This window comes from Corvus moneduloides, chromosome 29 (genome assembly GCF_009650955.1).
Source record: "Corvus moneduloides isolate bCorMon1 chromosome 29, bCorMon1.pri, whole genome shotgun sequence".
NCBI lineage: Eukaryota > Metazoa > Chordata > Aves > Passeriformes > Corvidae > Corvus > Corvus moneduloides.
In genome coordinates this window covers 1,462,285-1,475,670 of record NC_045504.1, presented here as the reverse complement: position 1 = coordinate 1,475,670, position 13,386 = coordinate 1,462,285, and the positions used below count along the sequence as shown (strand labels likewise).

Sequence of the window (13,386 nt, the reverse complement as noted above, 5' to 3'; positions counted from 1 at the left end):
AGAGGAGCCAGAGGGCTGGGAGAGGAACAGCCCTGCAGGCAGCGAGCACAGGGAGGAGGGAGTGGCACGCGGGGCTGCAGGTGCTGGAGCGGGTATTTCAGGGAGCCCAAAGGGCATTGTTGGGCTTTGGCAGAGCTGCTGTGGAGACAGAGGGAATTCCACAGCTCAATCCCTGGCCTGGGCTCTCCCAGGACCCTTCTGCTCCGGGGGGGCCTTGCAGGACAAAAGGGGGTGTGAAGGGTATCTGCAGAGGAGGGAAAAGGCGGTCCATGGCCACAGCCCCCCACTCACCTGTCCTGGGGCTTCCTGGCTGCTGCAAGGAAAGGTGGGGGGATGACTGTGGGGTCCCCAGAGCTCCTGAACCCTCCTTGGACCCTGGGTCATCCAACCCCCCATAGGACTCCTGATTCCCCCCAGGACTTCCAAACACCCCCAAAGCCCCCAGAACCCTGAACCACCCCAGTACCGCTGACTTCCCTGTGACCTCTGAGCTCCCACAACCCCAAGCCCAGCAGGGAGATGCACCCCCCCCCCAACTCCCCCAGAATCCCTGAAGAGCCCTCAACATCCCTGTAAAACCCTCCAAGACCACCTCAAAGACCCCAGCAGCTCGCAGTGCCACCCCAATATTCCTCAAGGTCCACCCTGGGATGATCCAGGAGTCCCTGAAGACCCCTCCAAACATCCCAGCAGTCAGAGCCAAGGTCACTGGGGCTCAGTCCCCACCATGTCAGGGGCTGTGGGTGCCACCCCATGGCCCCCCAGTCTTGGGGCCTCTCTCTAAAGCAAGGAGCCCCATCCACCCCATTGTCACCCACCCTTGTGTTGCCACCACTGACAGCTCATGGTGACTCCCAGCAGCAGGAGCAGGAACAACAGGGACCCAGCAACCCCTGCAGCCACTGCTGGGGAATGAGGCGTTCTGTGCGTGCTTCCACCTGGAGACAGAAGGTCCTCATCACCCAGGACTGTGACCCACGGTGGCAGCGGCTGTCACGCAGAGTGGGTTGGGATGGGGATGTGATGGATGGGATGGGTGAGATGGGGGCTGCTGTGACTGGTGGGCCCCCCATCCCCGCACTCACTGCGCACCATGACGCGGAGCCGGGCGCTGCTCTCCCGCATGGCCCTTGCTCAGAGCGCACCTGGCAGCTGTAATTCCCCGAGTGGGAGACCCCCACGGCGGGCAGCAGGAGCTGTGGGGACCCCTGCGGGCCCCCCACCAACCGCCCGTCCCGGTAGAAGAGGTGCAGGAGTGGGGCTCGGGGCCACAGGGGGCTGGGGGTGCTGAGGCAGCTGAGATTGAGGGGGGACCCCTCGGTGGGCTCGGGGGGACCCTCCAGCACCGGCACCGGGAACAGCTCTGGGAAGGAGATGGGGTGGGGGCAGTCACCCTGAGCCAGCAGGGGAGGGGCTGCTGAGGTGTGGGGGATTGTGGGGAGCTCACTGTGCAGTGTCAGCAGGGGGACGCAGTGATGCACAACCTGCTGGGGATGAGAGTGGGGGAATCAGAGTATTTGGGGTGGCGGCCGTGGGGGTGCTCACCGTGCACTGTCACAGTCACTGGCACTGACTCCAGCCGGTTGGTTCCCATCTGGCAATTGCAGCGGTAGCGGCCACAATGGTGCAACTGCAGGGGAGACAGGGACAACTCTGTCCCATTGAGGGGCCCCCCCAGATCCTTCTCCTTGTGGTAAAATCGCACCCCGGTGACCGACTTGTTCTGCCAGCCCCAGCAGCGCAGTGTCACCGTGTCCCCCTCCAGCAGTGCCCGCGCCGGCACCTGCAGCACCAGCCGGTCTGTGGGACAGGAGGGTCTCATCGCACTGAGGGGATCGAGACAGGACCGAGGTGGGTCCCCACGGCACTGGGGACATCTGGGGGGAGTCTCCATTGCTGCGAGGATTCCAGGAATACCAGGGGTAACCCCATGACACTGTTGTCGTCATGAGGATCCCATTACACTGGGATGCACTGGGATGTCCCTGTATGCCGGGGACAGGCTCTCACAACATGAGGGGTGTGAAGCCACCCACGGAGTGGAGCCCACCCAGACCCACTGGAGACCACGCTGATCATTAATGATCCCCCCTCACAATTGGAGACGCTCACAGAGGGGGCTGCACCCGGTGCCTGGTCTGTCACACTGGTAGGTACCACTCTCGGTGACAACGAATCGGTCGGGTCCCTGCAGCCGCCAGCGCTGCCCGTCCTTGTACCAGGTGGTGGCACCGGCAGTGCCCGAGCCCTGGCAGGTCAGTGTCACCCGGTCCCACAGCACCGGCGGCATCCAGGGGGGGCTGCACAAGGAGCTGGGTGGTCTGGGCACCTGTGGGTGACAGGGGACACCAGCCTGCCAGGGCCGGCGAGGGATGGGGACAGCGGGGCGGGGACGTGGCATCCCCCCGAGGACTCACCAGCGAGGCCGAGGGTCTGGGCTGGAAGGGAGAAGGGACAGGGCTGGGTGGGGGTGGCACCACGGGGACAGCGGCACCCGGGGCACGGAGTGTGGGGCTGTCCCCAAACTGTCCCCACGGGGTCACTGGTTTAGCACGGAGGTCCTGAGGACAGGGACACCTCTGTCACCCTGGGCTGAGGCAGGACATGGGGACACTGTGGACACCCCATGTTTGGACAAGTCACCTCCACCCACCCCACAGCACCTGTCCCCATGGCCACATCCCCACGGCCCTCTGCCCATGATCCCATCCCAATGGCACCTGGCCCCGTGGCCCATCCTGATGGTGCTTGTCCCTTGTCCCTGTCCCTGCATCCCTGTGCCCCTGGCCCTGTCCCCACAGCTGCCCCAGCCCCAATGTTCCTTTTGCTACATCCCACTCCCTCCATTCCTGTGCCCCCCATTCCTGTCCCCACAGCCACCCCACGACTCTGGTCACATTTAAGGGGTCTATGCCCGTGCTCGGGCTCTTCTGGCCTTGGGAACATCAGGGCACCCCGCAGCCCTCCTGTGCCCCTTCCCCACCGCTCTCTGCCTCACCAGGGCCCATCCCCGGGGCATCAGGCCCGTGCCCGGGGCACTCACCCCACAGGAGCAGCGCCACATTCCCGGCCATCCTGGTGTCCCCGGCCACCCAGGCTGGCTGCCACACGCTGCCAGGGCCACCTGTCCCCTGGGTGGCGGGCAGGAAGCGAGGTCACGTCTCGTCCCCACGTGTTGGTGGTGGCCCTTGGTGGGGGCAGGGTGGGGGCAGGGTGTAGACACAGCAGGGGACAGGCTGGGGACATGGTGGGACATGGTGTTCCCAGGAGTGGGGGGCTCAGGGGATGTGGGGATCTCAGGATGGGTGTCCCAGAGGAATGGGGAGAGAGGGGAAGTGATAGGGAGTGTCTGTCTGGGGAATGGGGGTCCCCATGTGTCAGGGGGTCCCCAGGACGGGGGTCCTGAGGGAATGGGGGGCAAAGGGGTTGGGGGGAAGGGGATGGAGATGCTGGGCATCAGGAGACCCAGGATGTGGTTCTGAGAAAAGGGGGACACAGGGAATGGGGCTGCCACCGTCGGATTCCCAGGGGAATGGGGGTCCCCGGGATGGGCAGTGCCTGGGGGGGCTCGTGGGTCTCAGCTCCTTCACTGGGTGCCTCAGATTTTGGGGTGACTCAGGGCCCAGCACGGCCCCCCTGGGGTGCTCATTACCTGGGGCGGCATCACAGGGGGGTCCTGGGTAGCTCCGGTTCTGTGTCCCCCCCACCCTTTGGCTTTTTCCTCTTTATTTCTGTTTTGTCCTTCATTTCCTCACGGTTGTGCCACGCTGCCTCACCTCCCAGTGTGCGGCTCAGTGATCCTGGGGAGCTCCTGAGCAGGGAACGGGTTGGGGGCACCCTGTGCAGGGGGAATAGGGGGTGCGGGGGTGCAGAGAGGCGTGGGGGGGCAGTGGGGGATGGGGGTGTCCGGCTGTGCCCCACAACACTTTCACTTTCTCTCTCCGGCAGCAGAAGGAAGAGGCCGTTTGTGCTGAGAGTCAGAGGGGGGGTGGGTTCTGACCTGGGGGGGCACATCCAGAGGGGTCCTGTCCTGGGGTGTGTCCCTGTTCTGGGTGTGACACATCCTGGTGGGATCCTGTCCCAGGGCTGCCCCATCCCGGCCAGGGGGTTCCTGTCCTGGGGGATGGCGGTGCTGGGGGGGTCTCTGGACACATTCCTGGCGGGGGCAGGGGGGTCCCTCTCCCAGTGTTGTCACAACCTGGGGCCCCTGTCCTGGGAGGGCCCTGCTGGCTCCCACTGTCCCTGCTTGGGCACTGTGACCTCTGCAGGGCAAAAATTTGGGGTGCCCTGTCCCTTCTATGTCCCTTCCCCTTGACGCTCCCCTCCACTCTGGGAGCCCCCAATCTCCCTTTGGGATCCCCCAAGGTGCAGCCCCTCTTCCCCATCCTGCAGCCCCCTGTGACCCTTCTGTGGGTGAGAAGCCCCACGGGGTGCCAGTGGGGGTGACAGGGGCTGGGTGTCAGTCGGGGAGGGCACAGACCCCGCCACAACCTCCCACAGCCACCCCAAGCCCCCAGCCCTGGCAGGGTCTCAGCGCTGGCAACCAGGAAATGGATGAGACCCTGCAGATGAAACGCTCGGGACACTCCTGGCTGTGCCCTGCTCTGCCCACAACACCTGAGCACCAACCTGCCCCCTCTGCCTCAACACCCACATGGAAAAATGGAGCTTTTTCCCTTCTGGAAATGGCTGATTTGGCCAAAAATTGATACCACACCACTGAGACACCGCAAATGTGGGGGGGCCTGAAGCTGTTGTGGGGCTGCCCCCCTTTCCTGCTCCCACTGCCCCCCTGTGTGGTTTCTGTGCTGGGGGGTTGGGACACTTTGGGTTTGTTGGTTTTGAGAGAAAACCTATTCCAGACTTCTCCATTCTCGTTCATCCCCTGCAGGATCGGAGGCGGCAAGAGCAGCTTGGGAATGGAGCCCCAGGCAGGAAGCAGTTCCCAAACTCCTCTGTGCAGCCAGTGGCCATCCAAGGGTGGGGCCAGGCCATGCCACAGCCCCACTGCGCAGGGATGGGCATTGGCTAGCCCTGCTCTGGCCAGCCCCAGGGGCAGCCACGACCTGAGGGTCCCCCCTGCCCCCTGGGCTTTGACTCTGGCAGCTTTAGAGCTGCTGCAAGGTGAGAATTGTGTGGGGGAAAAGGCGTGGCTGTGGTTTGCTCAGGCCTTCGAGAAGCACAAAAGCCAAGGGGAGCCCAAGCAGTGGCTCTGCGAGCGAGGGCCTTTGATGGTTTGCAGAGCAGGGCTGGCTGGAAAGCGCCCCTGCAGGGGCAGCTGCGAGGGAAGCAGCCCGGAAATGCAGCAATGGATCATTTTGTGCCTCTGCCCAAGGCACTGAGGGAGCCCCAAAACTCAGGCAAATCCCACAAGGATCTGCTCAGCACCCTGAGCGGGACCCTCCTCCTTGCCGAGCTGAGCAGGCAGAGCTGAACAAACCAACCCCATTTCTCCCGCTTTAATCCAAACGCTGCCTTTTGGGTCCAAGAAGAGGCAAAAGTGTCCTGTGCCCCCCGGGCACTGTGAGGAGGAATGGGGAGGCCCTGGGGTGCTGTGAAGGGCAGTGAGGGACCCCTGGGGGGACTCGATGCCTCCCAGTGATCCCCAATTTCCCCCCAGGGTCACATCACACTCTCGTAGGTGGCACCGGGGTCCTGCTGTCCCTCGTAGGGTCCCGGCAGCTGCGCGTTGGTCACTTGTGGATGCCGAGGGGGGGCAGGGCCGGGGGACACCCGTGGGGGCGCTGACAGAGACAGCGGTTGTGGGGACCCGGGAGGGGGTGACACCCGTGGGGGACGTGTCCCTGTCCCCAGCCCCGTACTCACCCCCCGCCCGCTCGCTGCCCACGCCGTGGGGCTCCAGCAGCTCCCCCTCCTCCGGGGGGGCCCTGCGGGGATGAGGGGGGGCCTGAGGGGGTGTCTGGGGAAGGGGGAAAGGGGAGTCACGGCCGGAGCCCCCCCACTCACCTGTCCTGGGGCTTCCTGGCGGCTGCAAGGAAAAGGGGAGGGGGTGACCGTGGGCACCCCAAGACCCCTGAACCTTCCTGGGACCTCGGCAGCTCCGACCACCCACGGAACCCCCAAATCCCCACTGGAGCCCCGATTCCCACCACACCCCTGATTCCCCCCGGGACACTCCAAGCACCCCTGAACCCCCAGAACTTCTGCACCACCGCAGTGCCCCTGAGCACCCCGGTGCCCAAGAACCCCCTGAGGCCCCAGAACCCCAAGCCCAACAGGGAGGGGCGTCCCCAAAACTACCCCACGATCCCAGAAAGATCCCCTAACATCCCTGCATGGCCCTCCAGGAATTCCCCAAACCCTCCAGGAGCTCACACTTCCAGCCCAAGGTTCCTCAAAGCCCACCCAGGAGAGCCCCTGGAGCCCAACCAAGACCCTCCAGAATCCTCCTAAAGCCCCCAGGACTCCCAGCCGAGGTCACTGTGGGCTCCGTTTCCCCCAACTCCGGGGCTGTGGGTGCTGCCCCATCGCCCCCCCACTCTGGGGGCTTCCCCTCACTCCAGCACCCCCGTTGGCCCCATTGTCACCCACCCAGGCGCTGCCACCAGTGACAGCCCCCAATGACACCCAGGAGCAGGGCCAGGAACAGGAGGCTCCTGCCGATGTTCACAGCCACTGCTGGGGACAGAGGGGGACACATCAGGGTCAGCTGCCATGCCGGGGCTTCTGCACCCTCCAGTGACCCCGAGTGAGCCCACCTGTGTCCCAGTGTGCCCGCGGTGTCACCGTCAGTGCCAGCTCGAGGCTGAGCGCCCGGAACACGCGGTGCCCGTCCTGTCCCAGCTGGTTGGTGGCCACGCACTGGTAGGTGCCGGAATGTCCCACATGGACGTCGCCGAGCTCCAGGAGGGGACCCCGGGCCACCTCGCTGCCGTTGCGCAGCCAGGTGAAGGTGACAGGGGCTGAGCCCACCTGCACCGAGCAGCGCAGGGTCACGGGGTCACCTGCGCGCACCGGCTGTGCCAGGGCACCGGGGCTGATGGTGGCATTGGCCACGGGCACTGCGGGGACACAGACGGGGCTGAGGCCGGGGGGAGGGCCTGGCACCCAGTGTGGGCGCAGGGGAATGGGAGGGGAGGGAGTGTCAGATGGGGGATGGGGAGTCTGTGCATGGTGGCACCTGGGGACAGAGGGAGCCTTTCAGCCAGGACTGTGACGTGTGGCGGTGTTTACCGTCACCCATTGGGGATGCCGTGGCTGGGAGCACCCAGAGCCAGAGGGTCCCAGTCCCCCAGGACTGTGACCTTCCGTGGCGGGGCTGTGGCCTGGGATAGGATGGGACATGCTGTGCTTGGGGTCATCCCAGCCCGAGAGGGACATAGGAAGGTGTGGGTGAGCCAGGGAGGGTTGAAGAGAGGGATGAGGGACCCAGGCAGTGGTGGGGGAACGCTGGGAAGATGTTGGGGTTTCCTGTTCCCATTCCCACATTCACCATGCACTGTCACTGTCACAGGAGCCGACTTCTCCCACCACAGTGACGCCCCAGACTCCACCCAGCCCCCACAGCGGTAGCGGCCACCGTGGAGCAGCTGCAGGGGGGACAGGAACAGCTCAGTCCCATTAAGGGGTCCCCCCAGATCCTTCTCCTCGTGGTAAAATTGCACCCCAGTGACCGCGCTGTCCCTCCAGCCCCGGCAGCGCAGCGTCACCACGTCACCCTCCAGCAGCGCCCACGCCGGCACCTGCAGCACCAGACGCTCTGTGGGACAGGAGGGAACTGTCACATCTGGGGAGTCTGAGAGATCCCAAATGCCCTGGGAGGCACCAGGGGTCCCCAACTGCAACAGGGAGGTCTCATGTCACTGGAATGCTCTGGAATGTCCCCATGTGCAGGGGACGGGTTCTCATCACGCCCGGGGGTTGACCAATGGAGCAGAGCCCACCCAGAGCCCTTGGGGACCCCGCGGGTGCCAGGGCACTCATCGTCCCTCATCGTTTAAGATGCGCATGGGAGGGCTCAGCCCGGTGCCGGGTCTGTCACACTGGTAGGTGCCACTCTCGGTGACAACGAATCGGTCGGGTCCCTTCTGCCACCAGCGCTGCCCGTCCTTGTACCAGGTGGTGGCAGCAGCGGTGCCCGAGCCCTGGCAGGTCAGTGTCACCCGGTCCCACAGCACCGGCGGCGTCCAGGTGGGCTGCACGAGGAGCTGGGTGGTCTGGGCGCCTGCGGGTGACAGGGGACACCAGCCTGCCAGGGCCAGCGCGGGATGGGGACAGCGGAGCGGGGACGTGGCATCCCCCTGAGGACTCACCAGTGAGGCCGAGGGTCTGGGCTGGAAGGGAGAAGGGACAGGGCTGGGTGGCTCTGTGGGGCAAGTGGCACCCAGGGGACTGGGTGTGGGGCTGTCCCCAAACTGTCCCCACGGGGACACCGGTTCTTGTGAGAAAGTGCTCAGGAATGGTCCCCAACAGGTCTGGAGATGCTGGGGGACGTGTCTGTGTCACAGCTGTCCATGTGCCACATCCATGTGGCATGGAAGCTCCAGGGATGGGGACATTGCAGCCACCTCGAGCTGAGGCAGGACACGCGGACACTGTGAACACCCTGGAATTGGGGACTCCGTGGACACCCCGTGCTGGCACAGGTCACCCCCAGCAGCGCCACGGCACCTGTCCCCCATGGGCCATCCACACAGTGCTTGTCTCCTTGTCCCTGTCCCTGCATCCCTGTGCCCCTGGCCCTGTCCCCACAGCTGCCCCAGTCCCAGTGTGCCTGTCATGATATCCTTGACCCCAGATCTCAGTCCCCCCATTCCGGTCCTCCTGTTCCTGTCCCCACAGCCACGCCACAACCCCCATCACACCACAGTCCACCCCCATGCTCGGGCTCTGCTGGCCTTGGGCACCTCAGGGCACCCCGCAGCCCCCCTGTGCCCCCTCCCCACCGCTCCCTTCCCCAACAGGGACCATCCCCGGGGAATCAGGCCCGTGCCCAGAGCACTCACCCCACAGGAGCAGCGCCACTTTCCCGGCCATCCTGGTGTCCCCGGCCACAAGGGCTGGCTGTCACACGCTGCCGGGGCCACCTGTCCCCTGGGTGGCGGCTCTTTGGCCAAAGAGGAAGGAAGAGAGGTCAGGTCTGTACCCATGTGCTGGTGGCCCTTGGTGGGGGCAGGGTGGAGGGAGGGGACATAGAGGGACATGGTGGGGACATGAGACTTGGGAGTCCCAGGAATGGGGGCTCCAGGAATGTGGGGAGCTCAGGATGGATTTCCAGAGGAACAGCAGGGCCCAGGGATGGGGATCCTGGGGAATGGGGTCCCCACTGGTGGGGAGACCAGGGATGGGGGTACCAGAGAATATTGGCCTCACAGATTTGGGGTCATGGAATGAAGATCCCAGGGGTGGAGGGTTCTGAGGGACTGGAGAGCCCATGGGATGGGGTCAAAGGTAGGGGCAGGCTGGGCAATGGAGGTTCTAGGAAGTGGGTGGCCTGGGATGGGGATCCCCAGGAGAGGGGACATTAGGGAATGAGGTCCCATGGTTGTGGTTCCCAGAGGAATGGGGGTCCCAGGCATGGGCAGTGGCTGGGTGGTCTTGTGGGTCGCAGCTCCTTCACAGGGTGCCTCAGATTTGGGGTGAGGCAGACAAAAGCAGAGACCCCCGTAGTGTTGGTGGTCTGTGGGGAACACCACGGGGTTCTCACGGTGCTCCGGCTCTGTGCTCCCCACCCTGGCACTTCTTCTTCTCTTTGTTTCTATTTTTTCTTATTTACCTCACTTTTGTGCACTCCCCCTCCCACTTCATGGCTCGGTGATCCTGGGGAGCTCCTGAGCAGGGAACGGGTTGGGGGCACCCTGTGCAGGGGGAATAGGGGGTGCGGGGGGCACAGAGATGGGTTTAGGGGGGCAGTGGGGGATGGGGGTGTCCGGCTGTGCCCCACAACACTTTCACTTTCTCTCTCGGGCAGCAGAAGGAAGAGGCCGTTTGTGCTGAGAGTCAGACGGGGGCGGGTTCTGACCTGGGGGGGCACATCCAGAGGGGTCCTGTCCTGGGGTGTGTCCCTGTTCTGTTCTGGGGGTGACACATCTTTGATGAGGGTATCCTCTTCTGGGGGGTGGCGGTTCCAGAAGTGTCCCTGCAAATTCTGGGGGGTGTGCCTGTCCCAGGGGTGGCACATCCTGGCGACCCCCGTCAATCCAAGTGTGGGGCCAGGCCATGCCACAGCCCCTCTGCGCCGGGATGAGCATTGGCCAGCCCTGCTCTGGCCAGCCTCAGGGGCAGCCACGACCTGAGGGTCCCCCCCGCCCCCTGGGCTTTGACTCTCGCAGCTTTAGAGCTGCTGCAAGGTGAGAATTGTGTGGGGGAAAAGGCGTGGCTGTGGTTTGCTCAGCCCTGCGAGAAGCACAAAAGCCAAGGGGAGCCCAAGCAGTGGCTCTGCGAGCGAGGGCCTTTGATGGTTTGCAGAGCAGGGCTGGCTGCAAAGCGCCCCTGCAGGGGCAGCTGCGAGGGAAGCAGCCCGGAAATGCAGCAATGGATCATTTTGTCCCTCTGCCCAAGGCACTGAGGGAGCCCCAAAACTCAGGCAAATGCCACAAGGATCTGCTCAGCACCCTGAGCGGGACCCTCCTCCTTCCTGCCTTGCCGTGGGCTGACGCTGCCCGGATGCCCCGCACCCACCAAAGCCGCTCTCTCACTGCACTCCGCAGCAAGACGGGGAGAGAAAGATTTTAGCAGAAGCAGGAAATTGGAGAATCCCGTTCCTGAAGCAGGAGAGAGCTGAACAAAGAAACACCATTTCTCCCAGTTTCAGCAAAAAGCTGCATTTTGGGCCCAGCAGAAGTCAGTCGGATCCTCCAGTGTCCCCCAGTGCCCTCAGTGTCCCAGCACGTTCCTGTAGATGTCACTGGGTGCCCTCGGTCACCCGTGGGGTCCCGGCAGCTCCACGTAGGTCACTTGGGTATCCTGGGGCGGAGCGGTGCGGGTGGGCCCTGCAGGAGACCCTGGCTGTGGCACCTGTGTGACACCCCCCGTGGGTGACGTGTCCCTGTGTGTGTCCCACCCCGGACTCACCCTGCGTCTGCTTCATCCTTGTGACGTGGGTGTACAGCACCTCCCCCTCCTCCGGGGGGGCCAGGGGCTCTGGGGGAGCCCTGCAGGGATGGGGGGATGTGTGAGAGGGGATGGGAGGTCTTGGGGACTGGATAAAAGGGGGGTCATGGCTGTAGCCCCCCACTCACCTTTCTTGGTGCTTCCTGGAGGCTGCAAAGGAAAGGGGTGGGGGTGACTGTGGGGTCCCCAAGGCCCTGACCACCCTCAGGAATCCTGAACCCCCACAGGGCTCTCAATTCCCCCCAGGAACCCCCAGCATTCCTGGAGACCCCCAGAACCCCTGAACCACACCAGAGCCCCATGTCCTGATGCCCCCAGAGCCCCAAGGCTGGCAGGGATGGGCACCCTCCAAACTATCCCAGGATTCCTGAAAGAACCCCCAGCATCCCTGCACCACCCTCCAACACCACAACAAATCCTCAAGGTCTTTGAACAAAGGTCACTGGGGACTCAGCACTGCCCAAGTGAGGGGCTGTGGGTGCTGCCCCATCATCCCCACATTCTAGGTGTCCTCCCAGCTCCCCACAGCCTCCGTCGGCCCCATTGTCACCCACCCAGGCGCTGCCACCGGTGCCAGCCCACAATGACACCCACAAGCAGGAGCAGGAAGAGGAGGGACCCGGCAACCCCTGCAGCCACTGCTGGGGACAGAGGGGGACACATCAGGGTCACCTGCCATGCCGGGGATGCTGCAATCCCCCCGGTGACCCCGAGTGAGCCCACCTGTGTCCCAGTGTCCCCGCGGTGTCACCGTCAGTGCCAGCTCGGGGCTGAGCGCCCGGAACACGCGGTGCCCATCCTGTCCCAGCTGGTTGGTGGCCATGCACTGGTAGGTGCCGGAATGTCCCACATGGACGTCGCCGAGCTCCAGGAGGGGACCCCGGGCCACTTCGCTGCCGTTGTGCAGCCAGGTGAAGGTGACAGGGGCTGAGCCCACCTGCACCGAGCAGCGCAGGGTCACGGGGTCACCTGCGCGCAGCGGCTGTGCCAGGGCACCGGGGCTGATGGTGGCACTGGCCACGGGCACTGCAGGGACACAGATGGGGTTGGCACCTGGCCAGGGAAGATGGGGATATCGTGGGTGGGGTCACCCCATTCCTGAGGGTCCTGCTCACCCAGGACAGTGACATTCATGGGGACACTCTTGGCCATGCTGTCCCCGTCGCTGGCCCTGCACTGGTAGTGGCCGCTGTCATTGTCCCCAACGTGGCGCAGCTCCAGGTGGGGGCTGGTGCCCAGCGGTGCCCACGAGTCCCCCCGGTGCCAGGAGAAGGACAGGGGACCTGTCCCCGTGGCCACCACGCAGCTCAGCACCAGGCGGTCCCCCAGTGCCACCTGTCCCCCGGGAGGCTCCGCCGACACAGACACCCCCGAGAGCGGGACCCCTGCGGGAGGGGCAGAAGGGGAATGGAGGACCCGGGAGGGGTGGGAGACACCAGGGACCAATGAAGGACTCAGGGCGGAAGAGGACGATCAGGGAGGGGTGGCGGGATCCCAGTGAGGAAGAAGGGGGCCAAGAAATGAGGGGGAGGCTTGGAAGGGGTGGAGGGATCCCAGGGAGGGATGGGAGGGGAGACCTGGAGCACATTGGAGGGAACCACAGGGAAGGTTTAGGGGAGCCAGGAATGGATGGGACCTGTGGACCATGGAAGGACCTAAGTGAGGGAGAGGTGTACCTAGGGAGGGGTGAGGGGACCTAGTGAGGGATGCAGGGATCAGGGAATGTGAAGGGAGCGTCCAGGGAGGGAGCTGGGAAGGCAGGGAGGAAAGCAGAGTGGGTTGAGCAGGACTGGGGGACCCGTGGCGGCTGTCGGGGCTCCCCGCGCCCATCCCCGCACTCACTGCGCACCGTGACGCGGAGCCGGGCGCTGCTCTTCCGCACGGCCCCCCGCTCAGAGCGCACCTGGCAGCTGTAATTCCCCGAGTGGGAGACCCCCACGGCGGGCAGCAGGAGCTGCGGGGACCCCTGCGGGCCCCCCACCAACCGCCCGTCCCGGTAGAAGAGGTGCAGGAGGGGAGCTCAGGGCTGCAGGGGGCTGGGGGTGCTGAGGCAGCTGAGATTCAGGGGGGACCCCTCGGTAGGCTTGGGGAGACCCTCCAGCACCGGCACCGGGAACAGCTCTGGGAAGGAGATGGGAGGGGGGACAGTGACACCGAGTCCCTGGGAAGTGGTTTGGGGCTGTTGGGATATTGGAGTTCCCGCTGTGCGGTGCTCACCATGCACTGTCACTGTCACAGGCACTGACCGTGACAGCCCGAAGCCCTCCAAGCCCTCGCAGCGGTAGCGGCCGCTGTGGTGCAGCTGCAGGGGAG

The 13,386-nt window shown here is 64.9% G+C and overlaps 3 protein-coding genes and 1 long non-coding RNA gene across 33 annotated transcripts in view; 2 read left to right on the top strand and 2 right to left on the bottom strand.

The window, feature by feature from the left end:
• The window catches only part of LOC116436190 (Fc receptor-like protein 3), a 161,494-nt gene extending 157,645 nt beyond the window's left edge, over positions 1-3,849 (bottom strand). For 4 of the 6 annotated variants that reach the window (XM_032093193.1, XM_032093195.1, XM_032093197.1 and 1 more), the window contains exon 1: positions 3,653-3,848. The gene's annotated coding sequence lies outside the window, so the exon portion shown is untranslated. Of the gene's footprint in view, positions 1-3,652 lie in introns of all 6 variants that reach the window. The other 2 variants (XM_032093194.1, XM_032093198.1) reach the window with 2 other exon arrangements.
• Positions 1-13,386, top strand: part of LOC116436186 (Fc receptor-like protein 4) — a 187,336-nt gene that overhangs the window by 43,213 nt on the left and 130,737 nt on the right. The window lies entirely within an intron of this gene.
• Positions 4,450-13,079, top strand: LOC116436338. The gene is made up of 3 exons (XR_004236982.1): positions 4,450-4,462; positions 7,363-7,367; positions 12,858-13,079. It is a non-coding gene; the product is annotated as an uncharacterized LOC116436338 (long non-coding RNA).
• The window catches only part of LOC116436193 (Fc receptor-like protein 4), a 75,464-nt gene continuing 67,063 nt past the window's right edge, over positions 4,986-13,386 (bottom strand). For 8 of the 13 annotated variants that reach the window (XM_032093209.1, XM_032093213.1, XM_032093206.1 and 5 more), the window contains 5 exons: positions 12,189-12,458; positions 6,720-7,022; positions 6,553-6,639; positions 5,968-5,989; positions 4,986-5,744 (listed from right to left, as the gene is read on the bottom strand). In XM_032093209.1, coding sequence (XP_031949100.1) covers positions 5,357-5,744; positions 5,968-5,989; positions 6,553-6,639; positions 6,720-7,022; positions 12,189-12,458 — 1,070 coding nt within the window. In that variant the 3' untranslated portion in view covers positions 4,986-5,356. The remainder of the gene's footprint in view (positions 5,745-5,967; positions 5,990-6,552; positions 6,640-6,719; positions 7,023-12,188; positions 12,459-13,386) is intronic. The other 5 variants (XM_032093211.1, XM_032093210.1, XM_032093208.1 and 2 more) reach the window with 1 other exon arrangement.